This window comes from Monomorium pharaonis, chromosome 8, assembly GCF_013373865.1.
Source record: "Monomorium pharaonis isolate MP-MQ-018 chromosome 8, ASM1337386v2, whole genome shotgun sequence".
NCBI classification, from domain to species: Eukaryota; Metazoa; Arthropoda; class Insecta; order Hymenoptera; family Formicidae; genus Monomorium; species Monomorium pharaonis.
This window is the reverse complement of record NC_050474.1, coordinates 16,776,589-16,794,450: the sequence shown is the minus strand read 5'-3', so window position 1 is coordinate 16,794,450 and position 17,862 is coordinate 16,776,589. Positions and strand designations below refer to the sequence as shown.

General features: G+C 28.8%; 1 protein-coding gene across 2 annotated transcripts; it reads right to left on the bottom strand.

Moving 5' to 3' along the window:
- Window positions 1-3,378: 3,378 nt before the first annotated feature.
- LOC105832732 (dolichol kinase) lies at window positions 3,379-17,636 on the bottom strand. Of its 2 annotated transcripts, none has more exons than XM_012673921.3 (7): window positions 17,183-17,636; window positions 14,318-14,571; window positions 10,700-10,920; window positions 10,025-10,213; window positions 9,680-9,889; window positions 7,786-8,113; window positions 3,379-7,703 (listed from the first exon to the last, which is right to left on the bottom strand). In XM_012673921.3, the coding sequence occupies exons 1-7, from the start codon at window positions 17,260-17,262 to the stop codon at window positions 7,570-7,572; spliced, it is 1,416 nt and encodes a 471-aa protein (XP_012529375.1). In that variant the 5' UTR covers window positions 17,263-17,636; the 3' UTR covers window positions 3,379-7,569. The 2 variants fall into 2 exon arrangements, with proteins under 2 accessions (XP_012529375.1, XP_036147144.1); XM_036291251.1 differs by lacking the exon at window positions 17,183-17,636 and adding an exon at window positions 16,960-17,174.
- Window positions 17,637-17,862: the final 226 nt, after the last annotated feature.

Sequence of the window (17,862 nt, the reverse complement as noted above, 5' to 3'; positions counted from 1 at the left end):
ATTCCAAGACAATCTTTTCTTTACCAAAATTTTATTTAAAGCATAATTTTATATTATAAGATAAAATAGTTAGCGACTTACGCGGTGGTAATCACCCGTCAGCTGAGGTGGAGCCCGCGTTACGCTCGTGACGCGCCGCCCCTGCCTGCCTTCTGTACTCGACGCGTAATTCGTTAACTATTTTGGGTTATAACTCAAAAACTGCGCTTCAAATAAAATTTTGGTAAAGGAAAAATTGTCTTAGAATTGCGTCAGAAATACGTCATTTTATGAACCTAAAGTTGTTCTGAATGATCCTGTATATTATATATATATAATATATATATATATATATATATATATATATATATACAGAGCAACAAAATTAACGCAACAAAAATTTTTACCAAAATTTCACTCAAATTTAAATAACCGTAACTTCGCGAAAACTTACCCTATTCGAAAGTTCTCTTTTTCATTTTAAAGCTTGAAGTCTCTACTTTAAAGAGCATTTATCAGATTTTGATCCTCTCCTTTTCCCTTTTCGGCATCTCTTTAAAAGTAAGAACGTGTTTTGTCTTCAAAAATTTTTATACTTTGACGCGCTCCATGGGGTGCAGTGAATTTTTCTCGTAAATTTTATAAAAATTATCGTAAAATATGAACTTTTCCCTACAAATTGAAAAAAAATTGAAGTCTGTACGATTTTTTTGGCGAAATTATTATAATTTTAAGAAAAAATGGTCATTTTGACTTTTATCGCTTGTTACTCGTGAACAGATCAAAGTACAGCGCTCAGCAAAAAAGCATTGGAAAGCTGAAAGTTTGCACTTTCAAATGCTATTATTAATTTTTTCATAGATTTATTTTTTCTAACAACAAATCGCATTTTCAAAGATTACGTAAAAAATCGCATATTTTACGGTTTTCATTTATTTCAATATATTGTCGTGAAGAAGGATCCAATCACGTCGCTAAAGCAAAGTTTTATAGTACGATTACTCCCCAATAATAAACACTAAAGTTCTTTGATCAATTACTGCTTGTAAACGTTCTTATATGTTTATGCATCTCTGAGTAATTTCCTGCGGAATTTTGTACCAAATTTGCCTAAGCGCTTTTTCCAACTTATCAATTAATATTTGAAAGTGCAAATTTTCAATTTTCCATTGTTTTTTTGCGGAGCGCTATACATTGATCTATTCACGAGTAATAAGCAATGAAAATTAAAATGACCATTTTTTCTTAAAATCTTAATAACTCCGCCAAAAAAAATCGTAGACTTTAATTTTTTTTCAATTTGTAAGGAAAAGTTCATATTTTACGATAATTTTTATAAAATTTACGAGAAAAATTCACTGCACCCCATGGAGCGCGTTAAAGTATAAAAATTTTTAAAGACAAAACACGTTCTTACTTTTGAAGAGATGCCGAAAAGGGAAAACGAGAGGATCAAAATCTGACAAATGTTCTTTAAAGTAAAGACTTCAAGCTTTAAAATAAAAAAAAGAACTTTCCAATACGATAAGTTTTCGCGAAGTTACGATTATTTGAAGTTGAGTGAAATTTTGGTAAAAATTTTTGTTGCGTTAATTTTGTTGCTCAGTGTATATATAATATTGTATACAGGGTGTTCCAAATTAATCGGAGGAGCCGGCATGTACGTATTCCTCATGAAAAACTGAGTCGAAAATGTCAGTAGCAAAATCTTGAGGGATCAATAGTTTTCAAATGGTAAGCCTTTGAAACCTTCCAACCACAGGCCGTGAAGCTCGCGCTGTCAGGCGCGGCGCAACTAAGCGGCCGGCCGGTCGCTTTGACGAGTATCGCTAAACGGTATGGTATCGAACGAGTACAAATCTGTGAAATCTCTATTAATATTTGTTGCTGTATTCTTAAATCGAGTCCAATTTAATTGACAAAAAGTAATATCAGTTGTAAATTCGATAAAACGTCATTTATATCAATAAAAAATATGTGTTTCTGAAATACGTTTTATGTATAAATAAATTAATAAATAAAATCAATACTAATTAAATTATTTAATCAAATAATATTAAAAACATCAGTCGACAACATTTCCAAAACTTTTTTTCAAAAAGTTCTGTCACGAACAGAAAACATTTACATTTGAAATTCGCATTTGATGTAAATAAATATTTCATATTTAGGAAATGAAATGAACGAAATTCCGAATTATGATATAAGAGGAAAAGGAAGTAATACTGTGAAGGAATCGACGTGAGTAAATAATAAGTATTATTATTACAAATTACATTTTAAATAATATTTTAGAAACTTTTAGAGTGATCGAATTGAGGCGCTTGCAACCATTACGCCTGAAAGGGTACAATGATCGAGAGAAAATTTGATTAGACGTGCTCAGCTTTGTATTGAAATGGGTGGTGGCCATTTCGAACACCTACTCTAAAAGTTTCTAAAATATTATTCAAAATGTAATTTGTAATAATAATACTTATTATTTACTTACGTCGATTCCTTCACAGTATTACTTCCTTTTCCTCTTATATCATAATTCGGAATTTCGTTCATTTTATTTCCTAAATATGAAATATTTATTTACATCAAATGCGAATTTCAAATGTAAATGTTTTCTGTTTGTGACAGAACTTTTTGAAAAAAAGTTTTGGAAATGTTGTCGACTGATGTTTTTAATATTATTTGATTAAATAATTTAATTAATATTGATTTTATTTATTAATTTATTTATACATAAAACGTATTTCAAAAACACATATTTTTTATTGATATAAATGACGTTTTATCGAATTTACAACTGATATTACTTTTTGTCAATTAAATTGGACTCGATTTAAGAATACAGCAACAAATATTAAGAGATTTCACAGATTTATACTCGTTCGATACCACACAGTTTAGCGATACTCGTCAAAGCGACCGGCCGGCCGCTTAGTTGCGCCGCGCCTGACAGCGCGAGCTTCACGGCCTGTGGTTGGAAAGTTTCAAAGGCATACCATTTGAAAACTATTGATCCCTCAAGATTTTGCTACTGACATTTTCGACTCAGTTTTTCATGAGGAATACGTACATGCCGGCTCCTCCGGTTAATCTAGAACACCCTGTATATTTAATAGATGTCCCGACCTTTTACCATCAGAGATTTACCGACGATAACTTACCGACTGTATGTCTAAAGACCGCATCTCGGTGATAATTCCTTAGATCGACAAGTTAAAAAGTATTTAAATATTTTATATTAAAGAAAACTAATAATACCCACTCACTGTCACCTATGGGTCGTCCGAATCTTTAGAGATGCAGTCGGTAAGTCTCTGATGGTAAAAGGCCGGGACACATATCCATTAAAATTCAATATATATTTATAAAGAAAGGCAAAAAGGTATAAAATACAATCATAAAATAGAAAAATAATTCTTTATTTATATAATTAGCAATTCTCTCTTCATCAGAAAGTTCACACGATTCATATACAAAAATGCTTTGTCAGGAATGAATGAAATATATCAGGCACATAATCGGTGTTTCGCAGATTTTAAATAAATGTAAGTTAGTAAAGCTTAAATGCATAACATCTGCCTTCACTCTGACCACTTCATTACATTTATCAATACAATCTTTTTACATATCGTACGATTCTGTAGATGTAATATATATGTACGTACGTACGTATGTACGTATGTACGTATGTACGTATGTACGTATGTACGTACGTATGTACGTACGTACGTACGTACGTATGTATGTATGTATGTATGTATGTATGTATGTATGTATGTATGTATGTATGTATGTATGTATGTATGTATGTATGTATGTATGTATGTATGTATGTATGTATGTATGTATGTATGTATGTATGTATGTATATATGTATGTATGCATACAGAAAAATCTATGTGTTACACTGTAAATATAAATATTTGTACATTATCACCGTTTAACACATGTATAAAGATAATTCCATTTGATTACATCAATTTACAACTGCATCCTTATCTTTCTAACAAATACGCGTATTGTACAAATAAGTAAATCAGAATCATGCTAAATCACTTGCAAGTTAAGCATTTCTTGTCAGTTTTAATTTTGGATTCTGTAATTCTGATTTATGACTAATTGTCTTCGGTACTTAATAAACAGTACAATGATTAGATATCGATCCAAATTAATTAATAATTTTTAATATAAACAACATAAAAATGTTGAGTTTTGCATAAGTTACTTATATATTCTCACTTCTATTACAAAAAGCAATTAATCACAAATAATTATGTAATGAAATGATTGTATCTATAGTGACCCAATATCCAGGAAAAATTAGATTCAATAGAAATACTTATTTTAAGGCTGCATCTAAAAAATACTATTTGAAATAAGCATTTTGTGAAGTAAATATTAAAAAAGTAAACAGAATTTACCTATACATTTACTCTAAAATAAAATATTTGTTTTACATTTCGACATGTTACGGATAAATAAGCATTTTCTATTTTGTTTTCTTTTTATTTACTATTTTCTGTTTCTTAAAGCGATGCTAGTTTTGTCCAGTTTCTTGAACGCGACATATCCCTAGTAAAAAAATTCTATTAGAACGAATAGAACGTACATTCTATCTGTTTCTAACAGTTTTATCATACATTTCTTTCCTTACAATTATGGATACAAGTAAAAGTGTTAGGTTTTATAAAATTATATATGCAAAGACGTTAAAAGACTATATCTAACTGATTCCTAACCAAACGAAAATTATCCGAATCTATGTACAGACATATGAATCCTCTCTGTTTCTATACGCGACGAGTTTTAAGGTAGTACTATCATATTTGTAAAATCGGATTTCATGTATGCTTAAAAGGGGCTTTAAATTTGCCAGAAAAACTCTTACTCTTCATAATTAAAAATATAATAATTACTTAAACAAAATAGATTGCTTTTATAGTAAATTTTTAATAAATAAAAAGTAACAATTTCGGAGTTCTTTTTACACAATACAAGTTTTCCCAAAAACATGGCAACAGTGATTGGCATTAACTGTCAAGAAGATAAAAAACTGAACCTGCATTATTACAATAAACGAATCATTTTCAACAGAGTCATTTCATTTTCTGTACAACAAAGGAACTATAGATCACACTATATACAGAGTAATAAAAAAATAACTCAAATACAGTCAAAAGTATAAAATATCCACTAACGAATGTGACAGTAAACTCCACCCCCACCCCCCAAAAAAACAAATTATTTAATTTGGAAATCCACAATAGTCCACAATAATCCACATTGCATTTTTATTTCTAAAAAAACTAATTTCTCTTTAATTTTTACATATTTACACATAGGTTGAAATCGATTTGACATTACAAATGCTTAAAGTGTTTATAGTGTGAAGTTGACTGTAGCTATAGTTCACTATATTGAATATACCATGTGACGTTGCCACGCACTCGAGGTATAGCAACTATACTTTACACAAGTAAAAATTTTCAGATCTAACAATTTAATTTTTTTAGTCGAAATAATCGACTTTTTTTTTTTAATTTACTTTTTAACCCTTGTGTCCATGACCGTGTACAAATATACCCACTTGACTAATTTTTCTGAAAATTTTTTATGTTCCTGTCAACATTTTTTCAATCGCTCCCGAAGCGTCGCGATTTGATTATTTTACTATCGAAATATGCTTTTACTTTAATTTTTGTAAAGCTAAAATTAAAAAATATATTGCATTAAAGTTCACATACGCCTGAGCCACAACTTGAGTACACGTGTACTAGTAGAAATATATTATTTATGTACAGTTATAAAGTCAATTAATAAAAAGGATTGTAAAATAAATAAAAACAAAGATTTTTATAAACAAACAGTAATAATTATCTATTTATCACATTCTAAGCACTTTGTAATATTTATAATAGCATGCTCACACACTGGTTTTTGGCATTCTGAACAAGATTTTCGTGTTTTTCTGCGTCTTTTAATAGTTTGTTTATAGCATAGATGACACGACCCAGTAAATATGTTTCTGTTTTTATCATTTCCTCTTTGTTTAGATCCAGAAGGAACAGGATTTGTTGGCCTACCGAAAATAGTCTGCACTGCCAGTTTTACATTATAATACTTCATTGATTGTAAATTTTGCAATCAATCCTCAATTATTGGAAGAAAAAGTTCGTGACTTAATTATCGCATAAATATTCTGCGTTTGTTAGTTTTTTTATTATTTTCGTAATAAATAATATAAGCTGCAAGAGTTGCAATGTCTATGATATTATAAAAAAGAGCGAGAGGCCACCTCTAAGTACGCTGCTGACTTGTCTATCTTTCAATCATCTAATCCATTGTGTCGACTCCAGCTTTGTATCTATTGTAGTAAAGAATTGTTTCTGGTTTTTTCTTGGCATCATCTGACACCATTTTATCCTGTGCATAGTCGAAAGACGAAATTCCGACAGTGAGTACACATATACCCCAGTTATAGAACGTAGATAAATTTGGTCATGAACACAATGTTAAATTATTTAAAGAATATGTTGGAAATATTCTTTATAAAAGATCTCAGGTACAAAAGTTAAAGAAATATGTACTTCTTTCAATTCGAGAATCTCATATTCAATAATTTATACTTGATTTTTCACATCAAAATATGAAAGTCGGCTTTCATATTTTAAAACAAATACTAATTTGAACAATGTTATGTAAAAAATTGAAAATTTTTTTAGAACTCTTATTTGATGATAAAACTACCTTAAATATCTATCCACATCTGATTGCAGAACCAAACAAGATTTATCTATATTTGTTCACGATTTACCGGCTCTTCGATTTTAATTGCTAATGCAAACACACATTCCATACGTTTCTTAGTACAAAAATACATGAAAATTTATTCTATTATTATTATTATTATTATTAATTCTATTATCATTATCATTATTATATTTATTTATTATAAAAGATGATTAAATCAGTTTTCAACAAAAATGTTCCTCGGGATAAAATACATCTAATGATCGGACACCGATCTCGTCTATGTCTCTTATACATAACTGTTCAAATCTTTCTTATTAGTTTGTTTTGAAGTCCGATATCACCTAGGAAACGCCGATTTAAATGGATATCGGTGTTTCGGAATACGGTATCTACAATCCAAATAGATACCGTCAGTATCTAATGCATACAGAATGCGGACAGAAACAGAAATTCTATTACAAAAACTTATAGATACACAGATAAATCTCCATTAAACATGATTACATGACATTGCACTTTTTATGTAGCTACGTTCCGAAATTCATTGCCCATACTGAAAATCTATAGTTCCTATTACGTATACTATAGATTTTCAATACTTTTATATTGGAACACAGCTTATATTTGCAGATGCAATACGCAAAAACGGATAAGAGTTACACAATACATATTTCAAATAGTATTTTTATAGGTATATCTTTTAAATAAATATTTCTATTACTATTTCCTATTTCAACTAATTACTTTTTTTCAGCACTATATTCGCTATTGATAAATTTTCGTAAAAATTAATTTAACTGAACTATTCTCGCGAATTGGAAAGAACGATCTGTACACTTATACCATCAGGCATACATACATTAATAACGGCATAGCCAAATTATCCACTTGATTTGTACGTGCTTCGATTAATGATATTGACACGATTGCTAAGATGCTTCTCAGAAGTAACCAGTTATCGTCTATAAAACCTGGCAAAACATAAATAATTTAAATAAGCAAAACGGTTTCATTAAAAAAGGTGTTAAGAAAGATACAAGAATCGAGATCTACCACAACACATTAGCACGAGTATTGCGCAAACTTGGCAAAATACGCATGCAACGGTGCCTTCGATTGTTTTTTCTGTGTCGAACCACTTGTGTACACCCCATCTGTTACCGACAAAACTCGCAGCGGTGTCACCAATCCCTACCGTCAGCACGCCACTGAGCAATATCACTAGCGTCAAATTATTAGTTGGCATCCAAAGAGGTAACGATAAGCCACACAATAAGTATATAGCTGTTAATGAAAGCGTATAATCCTTCTCGTCGACAAATGCAACAAATCCTTGCTGTAGCATTTCTCCTAAAGGCGGAACTTTCAAAAGTCTAATTAGCTGAAAAAAACATTAACTTTTATGACCGATTTCACCAACTCCGGTTACCTTAACCGGCCGATTATTCTATTGGAATTGGCCAATCGTATTTGTCGTTAAGAAAAATTAACAAATGCGATTGATCAATTCCAATGGAATAACCGACCGGTTAAGGTAACCGGAGTTGGTGAAATCGGCCCTTAGAGAGCCAGGATGTCCTATATATCCCACTAGATATAAGCCACTAAACTAGATATTTTTATTTTAGAAATCCGGCATTTTTCCATAAAAATTTCAAGTTTTTTCCATGTAAAATTTATAACTTACATGGTCTATGTAATTTTTATCCTGGGCTCATATGAATTACTCCAATCTGGTATGGTATGACAGATTTTGAAAATTTTCCAAATTTGAACTTCGGTATTTCTAAAAGTTTTTGATGTTGATCACGATTTAGAGATTAGATTATCGAAATTTTATACAAAATTTTGAAAAAATTTACTTTTATTTTTTTCTCATATAAACACTGTAAATAAAAAAATATTTTAAAATGTTACTAAATTATAATAAAAAATTTATAAAGTAAAAAACCAAGCAAAAAGCTACAAAATTTCTACGTCCACATCAGTACTTTCTTTTGCATTACATGTCAGTAATGCAAAAGAAAAGTTGCTGTTATTTATTTGCATAATAACGTAACTACTGTTATTTATTTAACTTTATGGTGGCAATACCGTTTTTATATAAAATTTCGATCATCTGTCCTCAAAATCGTGATTAGCGACATCAAAAACCTCTAGAACCAAAATTCAAAATTTTTTAATTTTCCTACCGTTCTGGGCTGGGATGGCTCGTATATGAGCTTGGAAATTGTGTAAAAGATGTTAGTTATATATATGTATAAATTTTCCCCCCCAAAATTCGAAATTTCAAAGGAAAAACGCCGATCCTCTAAAGGTTAATGACCTTAAAACCATTATTACATATCAGGATCACTGCACCAATCACAAAATCATCAATAAATGACTGTTTCAAAAAAAATTAAAATAATAAGACTTTGTATGAAATTTGCAAAATAATATTATCTCATTTTCATACAAATTTAATTAATTTAATTTAATATCCCCTTAACTGCCAGCGTCAAAAATTTGTCTTTTTGGACATGGCCCAAACTGCTGAAAAATTGAGAATCTTTCACATTAAAGTTCATGGTCTAGAAAATTTTTTTTTACTCCTTTGGACAGTCTAGGTTTACCAGATCATGAACTTCAGTGTCAAAGATTCTCTATTTTTCGACAGTTTAGGCCATATCTAAAAAGACAAAGATCTTTGACGCTGGTAGTTAAGGGATTATTAGATTGCTCAAAAACCTTTAATGATTTTTTATAAAAATAATATTTTTTACAATTTTCGAATAATCTGAGCCTCTAATTTCCTAAAGCTATTAGTTTTATTTATTTATTAACTTAATTTAATTTCTCTATTGTAAATTTGTTCATTGATTAGTACAATAACCCTATAAGAAATAAATAAAAGTTACAATTAACATATAATAACTATAACAATATATAAAAATAACTTAAGTACCTCAAGAGCAATAAAGATTATAAACATCACGCCGCTGGCAAAATACAATAGTGAAGGATCATATATCATACCAGGAATATATACAAATGTAGCTAATATATGAAAATTCTTTCTAACCAAATTTGTAGCATGGGATTTTGACGATGTCTGATAGATTAAAATAAAAATACTTAGTAGAAAACATCCTGCCCAGTACATAAATATTGCAATCTGTAACATATAAGAATAAAATAAGATCGCGCGATAACGAAAAAATACTTATATCTGTAATCGGTCTTATCTATAGCTATAATTATCATTTTCAAAGTGTAAATTATAACAAAAATATGTTGTATCATTACTTACCCTTTCACGATTGCCGAAAGCAAAAAAAACTACCCACGTTAACGGATTTTGATCAAGAATAATGTAAAGTATCGGAAGAGTTACAAAACACAAAAGGCTGATTATCATTAAATAAAAGTATGTTGTGTTGCGGAGAACAGGAAAATATCCACACAGGAAGCATACCGATACTGTATACAATATCACAACCTGTAATGCATGACATATTAAGAAAAAGATGAGCAATATCGTTATAATTAAAGGGTTTTTTACACACACGCTCGCGCACGCATACGCACATATAAACCAACAAGTCTTTTTTTTCTGGATTATACACCAAGAAATTTTATTTAAACACACACACAGAGACATCTAAATATAAAAATAGGTAATAAATATAAAATTTTCAAAAAAAAATCAAACAAATTCAGAGGTTTTTTAGCTACTTATTTTCAAAGTCTCAAACTTTGTTCTTATTACCAGATACAGTAATCAACAATTATAACTAGAATAAGTAGAATAGTGTGTGTGGATAAAAATTATTTATATTTATAATTTACTAAAATATTATAAATTACTAATGGTATTTATGGAATAAACAATTTGAAAATAATGCTCTATTAAAAATTCTACTTTTTGGATTTGTTTGATTTTTCTAGGAAATTCCTTGAATTGAGTTTTGTATTTTCTTATTACCTGCAATACAACTGTGCTTATGTCATTGTCATGAATTGGAGGTAAATGATATCGCAAGGGTAAATTAGTAACAGCCGACATCAAAAACAAGATAAAACTGTGCGTAGCCACTGTTGCTTCTCCCATTGTGAAGCAGCATGGAAAAGCTGACATAAGTTGTAGAACGCCCCATGTGCCCAAACTTGCGACGGTTAGACCCCACGTAACACTCGTCAATAATCCTGTTCTTGTTTAATTAACATAAAAACATAATAAGAACTAAAATTGCATATTACTATACAATAAAATTGAGTAAATTAAAATAAATTAAGTTAAAGTAACTTATAAAAATTATTATTTAAATATTATTTAATCAAGCTCGTATTATGCAAAGCAATACAAAATAAAATGGTCAAAACGAGCGAAGAATATGTTGAAATATATAAAAAAATTGACGTATTTATTCCCAGTTTATAACATTCAAAAAATATTGAGAATAACGTAACAGTTTTGGACTGACTTGTCCTTCTTCAGCGTACAATAACATATCAATACGGCGGTAGTAAGAACAGCGAATCTTACGCAAGCTTAAATTGTAAATATAAAATGAAATAAAGGGTCAATTTTCTTCCGGTTGCGAACCAGCAGGTTTTCAACAAACGTTAACATACACAATACTAATCTTGTTCTGGATGAAAATTGACATTGCAACTCATCGCTATGTAAGCTTAATTTAATTACATTAACAATTTTGAAAACCATTTATATATTAAATTAGAATGTCATAATTTATTAAAAATTACATTACTCTAAATGACAAAACAATTACAAATAAGTCGTAATAAAAAATTTCATTCTATTTGTAAAATTTATATAACTTTATATAAAACAATAAAGAAATATTAATTTTTATAGAAAAAGAGTAGTGTCAATAAAGCTATTTTTTCAACCACGTCAGAATTACTTCAAACTGTGTTATTTTGTTCATCTCGATAAAACTCACAACCCGTTAGAATTGTTTGTTGTCCAAGTAATTAGGTGCTGAAAATAAGGCACTCTTAAATTTCAGATTTACATGGAATATGACGCATAGTCACAGTGTCCGCTTCATTTCATCCTGTTATCAATGATCACCATACTGTCTCATCAGCATACTGCTTCAAAAACTACTCGTATATGTAGTGTATAAAATATGTCAAAATGGTTATTTTACCCCTTTGCCATCATATTGAAATCAAACTCCGTATTAATTGGTACATTTTATTTTTATGCAAGCAATAACGTTGCTTATAAACAATCGACGATGAAACTGTGATTCAAAGTCAATTTAGAGAATTCTAGACATTTAGAAAATGAAATATCAGAGAGAAGCTATTTCTTATCTCCTGTGCGGTAAAATCAATTATCAGAATATTTTAATCTGAATAAAGCAAAAGAGTTTTTCCGCAATAAAATATATATTCTTCATCAATATTTACTTAATCTTTATTTTCTATAAAATATGTTTTAAAATTTAATAAAATATCAAATATTTCAATATTTGCGATCAAAAATGACCACTTAATCCTTTTAGTAAGTATGATTCTTTGGAACTTCTAATATTAACTGATTTTATACTTAATTTACTTTTATATCCTTTTTATGTAATGACATTTTACATTATTAACTTCTAGTTCAATGCGTCAATTGACTTTTATATTTGTTATGTATTATAAAAAACACAATGATGGATTAAAACGTCTACTTTATATTAATAATTTATATAACAATAAATAATAATAATAAATTTATAATAATAAATTTTTGGTTTACATGTAAAAAATATAAGTATTAACTTTTATAGATATATTGTAGTCTTTTGATTTAATAACTTTTAATTTTTTAACTACTTAGAAAAAAATATTCTTGTTTTGAGAATATCTTTATTTCGAAATGTTAAATATTGTAATGAAATTGTTTAACACTGTTGTTATTAAAACAATTATTTGTACTGACAAGGGAACCTCGCAAACCCGAAAATTCCAGTTTTAATAAAACTTGGCATAAATGTAGAGAAAGTAAATACATGAATTTAGAAATTTTTCATTTGGGGTCAAAAACGGTTTGAAGAGGTGAAACCACTCTTCAAAGGTTGAGATATTTTTACCTTTTCTCGATATATCTCGTAAAATATCAAAATATCTAAAAGTTTTACACAAAAATTTTGCAGCATAAAAACCTCTATTTAACTATGCTATTCATTTTTTGAAAAAAAATTATTTCAAGAAAAATTTGTTTTCAAAAAATAAATAGCCTAGTTAAATAGAAGTATTTATGCTATAAAAAAGCTTTTGTATAAAACTTTTTTTATATTTTGTTTAATTTACGAAATAAATCAAGAAAAGGCAAAAATGTCTTTACCTTTAAATTCATATATTTATCCCTTCTATATTTATGCCAAGTTTCATTAAAATCAGAAATTTCAGGTTTGCGAGGTTCCCTTGTAAGTCTAAAATTATTGTAGGTACTCTTTAGATGACAATTATAATATTGAAAAAATATAATATTAAAAATATAATGGATTAAAAATAGGTAACAGACAATAAGTCAGTTCACATCGCCTTTGACTGTCGAACATTGCACTCGCTTTAACGCTTTGTCTGAATCTAGTCTCTATGTTCTGTATAATATCATCTCCAACTAACATAAGTTAAGTCTATATGTTGTTTTACAATACATGTACCGGTTTATTGTGTCCATAAATTACAAGTAGTTCCTTTTCGTGTTGACCATTTTAGATTCTTTAATAAGACTTTTTGACTAATAATTTTGACCGGAAATACATGCACTTTTAATGTTCTGACTCTATGTTTTTTCGCAACAAACAGAAAAATACCGTCTTTTTCTTTTTAATATGTATAACAATTTGTCGAATATTGTATTACCTATTTTATCTGTATCACCTATTATATGTATGATACAATTTTTTGTACTATCTATTTTATCTGTATGATACAATTTTATCGACGATATGTGATGATTTAAGTTTTTATCGAATGTTTATTAATTATTATTAGTTTAATTATACTCTTGGTTTTAAATTACATTTACAGTTATTTTTATTACGACTGAGGAAGACTTTGTAAACGAAACGTTTCGAAAGTTTGTTTAATATTATATAGCACATTAGTTTTTATTTGTGTTTATACTTATATTTTTATGTTAGTCAATAAATTATTATGTATTAGGATAACTGTTCTTGGCTCGATGTATTGACCTGTTTTCTCATATTATTTATTGCTTTGCATATATAATTATATAATATATAAGGTCTTTATAATTTGTATTTTGTTAAAAATATAATATTTTACTGAATTTAAAATTACCAAATTCTTTTTAAAAAATTAAAATCTATGTAAACAAAATTATTATTAGAATATAAATTTATTGCTTGTGTATGAAATCATGACAGTTATAGAAATACATGTAGACATAAATAGAATATATTAATTTTAATTTGATAACGCATAATACTGTTTTTTTCTGTGTAGTTACTGACCAATTTTGTTATATAATTCTGTGTATTAACACATTACTTATATTCGTATCAACACATTTTTTTCTTTAGCCAATAAAGAAATAATTTGCGGATTGATATACCTTTGTTAGCAGCGAGTAGAAATAATACAGATGTTATAATCGCAGGTACAAAGTAGACAGCATGAAAGTCTTTCACAACAATCTGCTTCATTGAAAGTCGAGCGTAAAGGCATACACAACACAGAACAAGACCAAAACCCGTGGTTCCTATAAGAAGACATATCTCGGAGTAACTGCTCTGTTCTCTCAATATCGTGACCACAGCGCTCAGACCGACCAAAACACCTAGCCATAATCCACTGCTTGCGTTTGGTCTGCAATTAATAAATACATATTTATAGAAATTTAACCTTTAGGATAACTTAGACTACATTCTAATTAACTTATTGGATAAATGTTCTACCATAATTAGAATTATTAATTTTTTCTTGTTTAATATACATGAAAAGAAAGATTTAAATTTTGTTGTTTATAATTCTGTTTATAGTATACAAAGAGAATTTATTCTTAAAATTTACCAGAATTAGAAAATAATGCTGTTATCATTTTTTTAGTAATAGCAATTACTTTTCTTTTAGTAACCATAACAATAATATAGTTACATTTTTCAGTAATAGTAACAATTTTAACAATTATACTTTTACCATTACTTTTTACATTTTGAAGTGTATGCTTAATCTTCAGACTCCAGCTGATATTTAGTCTGTTATGGTTGAAATCATCTTAGATAGTTTTAGAATATTATAAACCAATCATATTGCCATAACATTTTAAAGACATTTTTTTAGTTAAATAGCATATTAAATTTTTTTAATAAAATTAAAAATGCAAAAAGTATAAATTTCATTGTATTTATGAAAGAACTATACACATACATAATGGGAAATTAGCTACCCATCGAATTGGCTGAAAATGTAATATATTGTAATTGATGGCCTCCTGATCAAAAGTCCCAATGACCCAAGACTCAAAAACCAACTGTTATCGAGATAGAGAACATCAAAAGTCATATATAAGACATTGCTCAGAAGTTTTAAACTAGAGAATATTTAAAGTCTACCTATATAATTAAATGTTAAAAAATGCATTAGCTAATTGTACAGAAAGAAATATCGCAATCACATAAGGTATTTTGTACTTTATCAAAATATCTCTTCAATTTTTTACATACAATTTTCATAGGCTCAGTTCAAGTACATACCATACTTCTGTACAAAACTTATCAAAAAAAAATAGCTAAAACAAAAAGAATTTAGCAAACATTAATCAGGACATTGTATGTTTATAATCTGTATGATACATACATCCCCTCCCTATACACACATCTGTGTATATGTATATGTATATACATATACATATACACAAACTTTAAATAATCTTTGATTTAAAAGTCAAAACTTCTGGAGCAATGTTTTATATATAAATATAATTCTATATATAAATTTCTATATATCTTTGACACTCTCTATCTAGATAACGATTAGTTTTTGGGTCTCAGACCCATTGGGACTTTTGATCAGAAGGCCATCAACTATAACATATTGCATTTTTAGCTAATTCGATGGGTAGCCAATTTCCCATGTGTGCGTCATACTTTAATAAAAAAGCTTTTTTTAAATTTATATTTTAAGTATTTTTAAATTTTTCTCTTTAATTTTTTTATAAACTTGTGTATTTAAATTACAGAATATAACGTTTTTTCATTAATATTTTAACAAAAATATTAGAAAAGTAAATTTGATGTTTAATTTGATCTTGTTTTGTATTAAAAAATTAATGGAAAAAGTAGCAAATTATTACTTTTTAAATAATAATGTTATTTTTTAGAATTGGTAACTAATAGTTACTGGTTACTTTTTCAATAACAAATAATAGTAACAAATTACTTTTAAAAAGTAAACTTTTTGGAATTTACCCTCAAAATTATAGTCGCAAAACATTTTGAAGAACTTTATTATAAAATTTTAGTAAAAATTAAATAACATAAGTTTGATTAAATAGTTTTATATTATACGGACTTTATATAGTCCCCATTAGAATTTATGTAATCATATCTACCCAGATGGTAACTATGATTACATCAACTTGCCAGCAACATGTGCAGATAGCAATCTACACATGTTGCTGGAAAGTTGTGATAATCATATTATGTGTCTTGCTATCAGAATTACAGCAATTAAGTTGACAAATTGGTACCTTTATGATATGATAATTTTGAATAACAAGATTTATCGGCAACTTTGAACTCGTCATTGCCAAATTTGTATTGTTAACATTATGTTAACATAATAATTTATAAAATCATACAATACTATTGTATTGCAGAGAAACGCGAGGTAACTTTGATACTGGTAAACTGCTGACCATACATTTATACATTGTTGTGATTTCAAAGATATTTTCGTTAAAGACAAATATAAACCAAGTTTACAGTGTCATAAACAATCACAGATTTACGCAATTTTTCTTTACAATAATTATTCAGTTTAGACCCAGAGGCCTCAAGACATCGATACGAACAAATTCACTTAGTAACACACCTTTTTTTAGAGGGAATATTCGTCAACTTTAAGGATTAATATCTTGCTTCCCGAGGCAGACAACACTACTTTTTACCAGATTCGTTCGTTTTAAGCAAAACTGCGTTGAATGAACATAATTACATCAATATTTGGGGCGATGGGTCTAAACTGAATAATTACCTTCTTTACTATTATATCTGGGAGGTCGCCCTCAGATCGTCAATTGTATCCATAATTACTCCAAAATAATTAACGACCGTCATCATCGAATTACAAAAGTACAGCGCAATTGTTGCCCAAAGCGTTACACTATCGTCGTAATTTCAATAATCAAACGCGATAATACTTCGTAACGAGGTTAAGATCTCCCTCTCGGAAAGGAATGGTAATGTCAATGACATACCGGTGCTGTATGTGATTGCGTTTGACATTTCGTAGTATATTTTCCTCGAACCGAGCGTACTGCGCGACCAACAGCTCCATTCTTCTTCCCGGCTAAAGCAGATCACTTCGCATAGCATCAGCGTGAGACGACACCGCGCCCACCATCGACGCACTTCATTTACACATGTTTACACACTGTTATGCAGATGCACTTCGAACTTCCAGTGATGCCATTTCGAAATCTTTTTACAGCACGCTGACTGCACGTGGAGGGAATGGCTGCCGGCTAGCAACACTCGCCCCACTCTTCAGCAACCTATACCTACGTTTGCCTACGTTGAGCGAATAAAAATCTATAGTTTCCGTTTCATACACTATAGATTTTCAGTACTAACAGCAATTTTGAAACACAGCCATTGACGCTCACAGAGGAGACGGGGTGAAGCGCCATATTCATTTCTTTATAATCGTTGTATTGTACACATACATATTACACACACATACACACACGCACACACACAGAACACACAAAAGTTAGATTCAGAAATAATAAAATTTAAAATTGAAAGAAATCGTTCTATAAAGTTTTTATAATTTTTATTTATTATTAATAAATAAGATTACAATATTCGCAATGCTATACATTATATCTGAAAAGTTCTAAAATAAGCAAATATATTAGAAAAACAATTATAACAT

Coding starts and splice junctions, on each gene's coding strand:
- LOC105832732 (XM_012673921.3), bottom strand. CDS start 17,262: ATGGAGCTGTTGGTCGCGCAGTACGCTCGGTTCGAGGAAAATATACTA. Junction 10,921..14,317: donor TCTACTCGCTGCTAACAAAG/GTATATCAATCC, acceptor AAACAAGAACAG/GATTATTGACGAGTGTTACG. Junction 9,890..10,024: donor CTTTCGGCAATCGTGAAAGG/GTAAGTAATGAT, acceptor TATATGTTACAG/ATTGCAATATTTATGTACTG.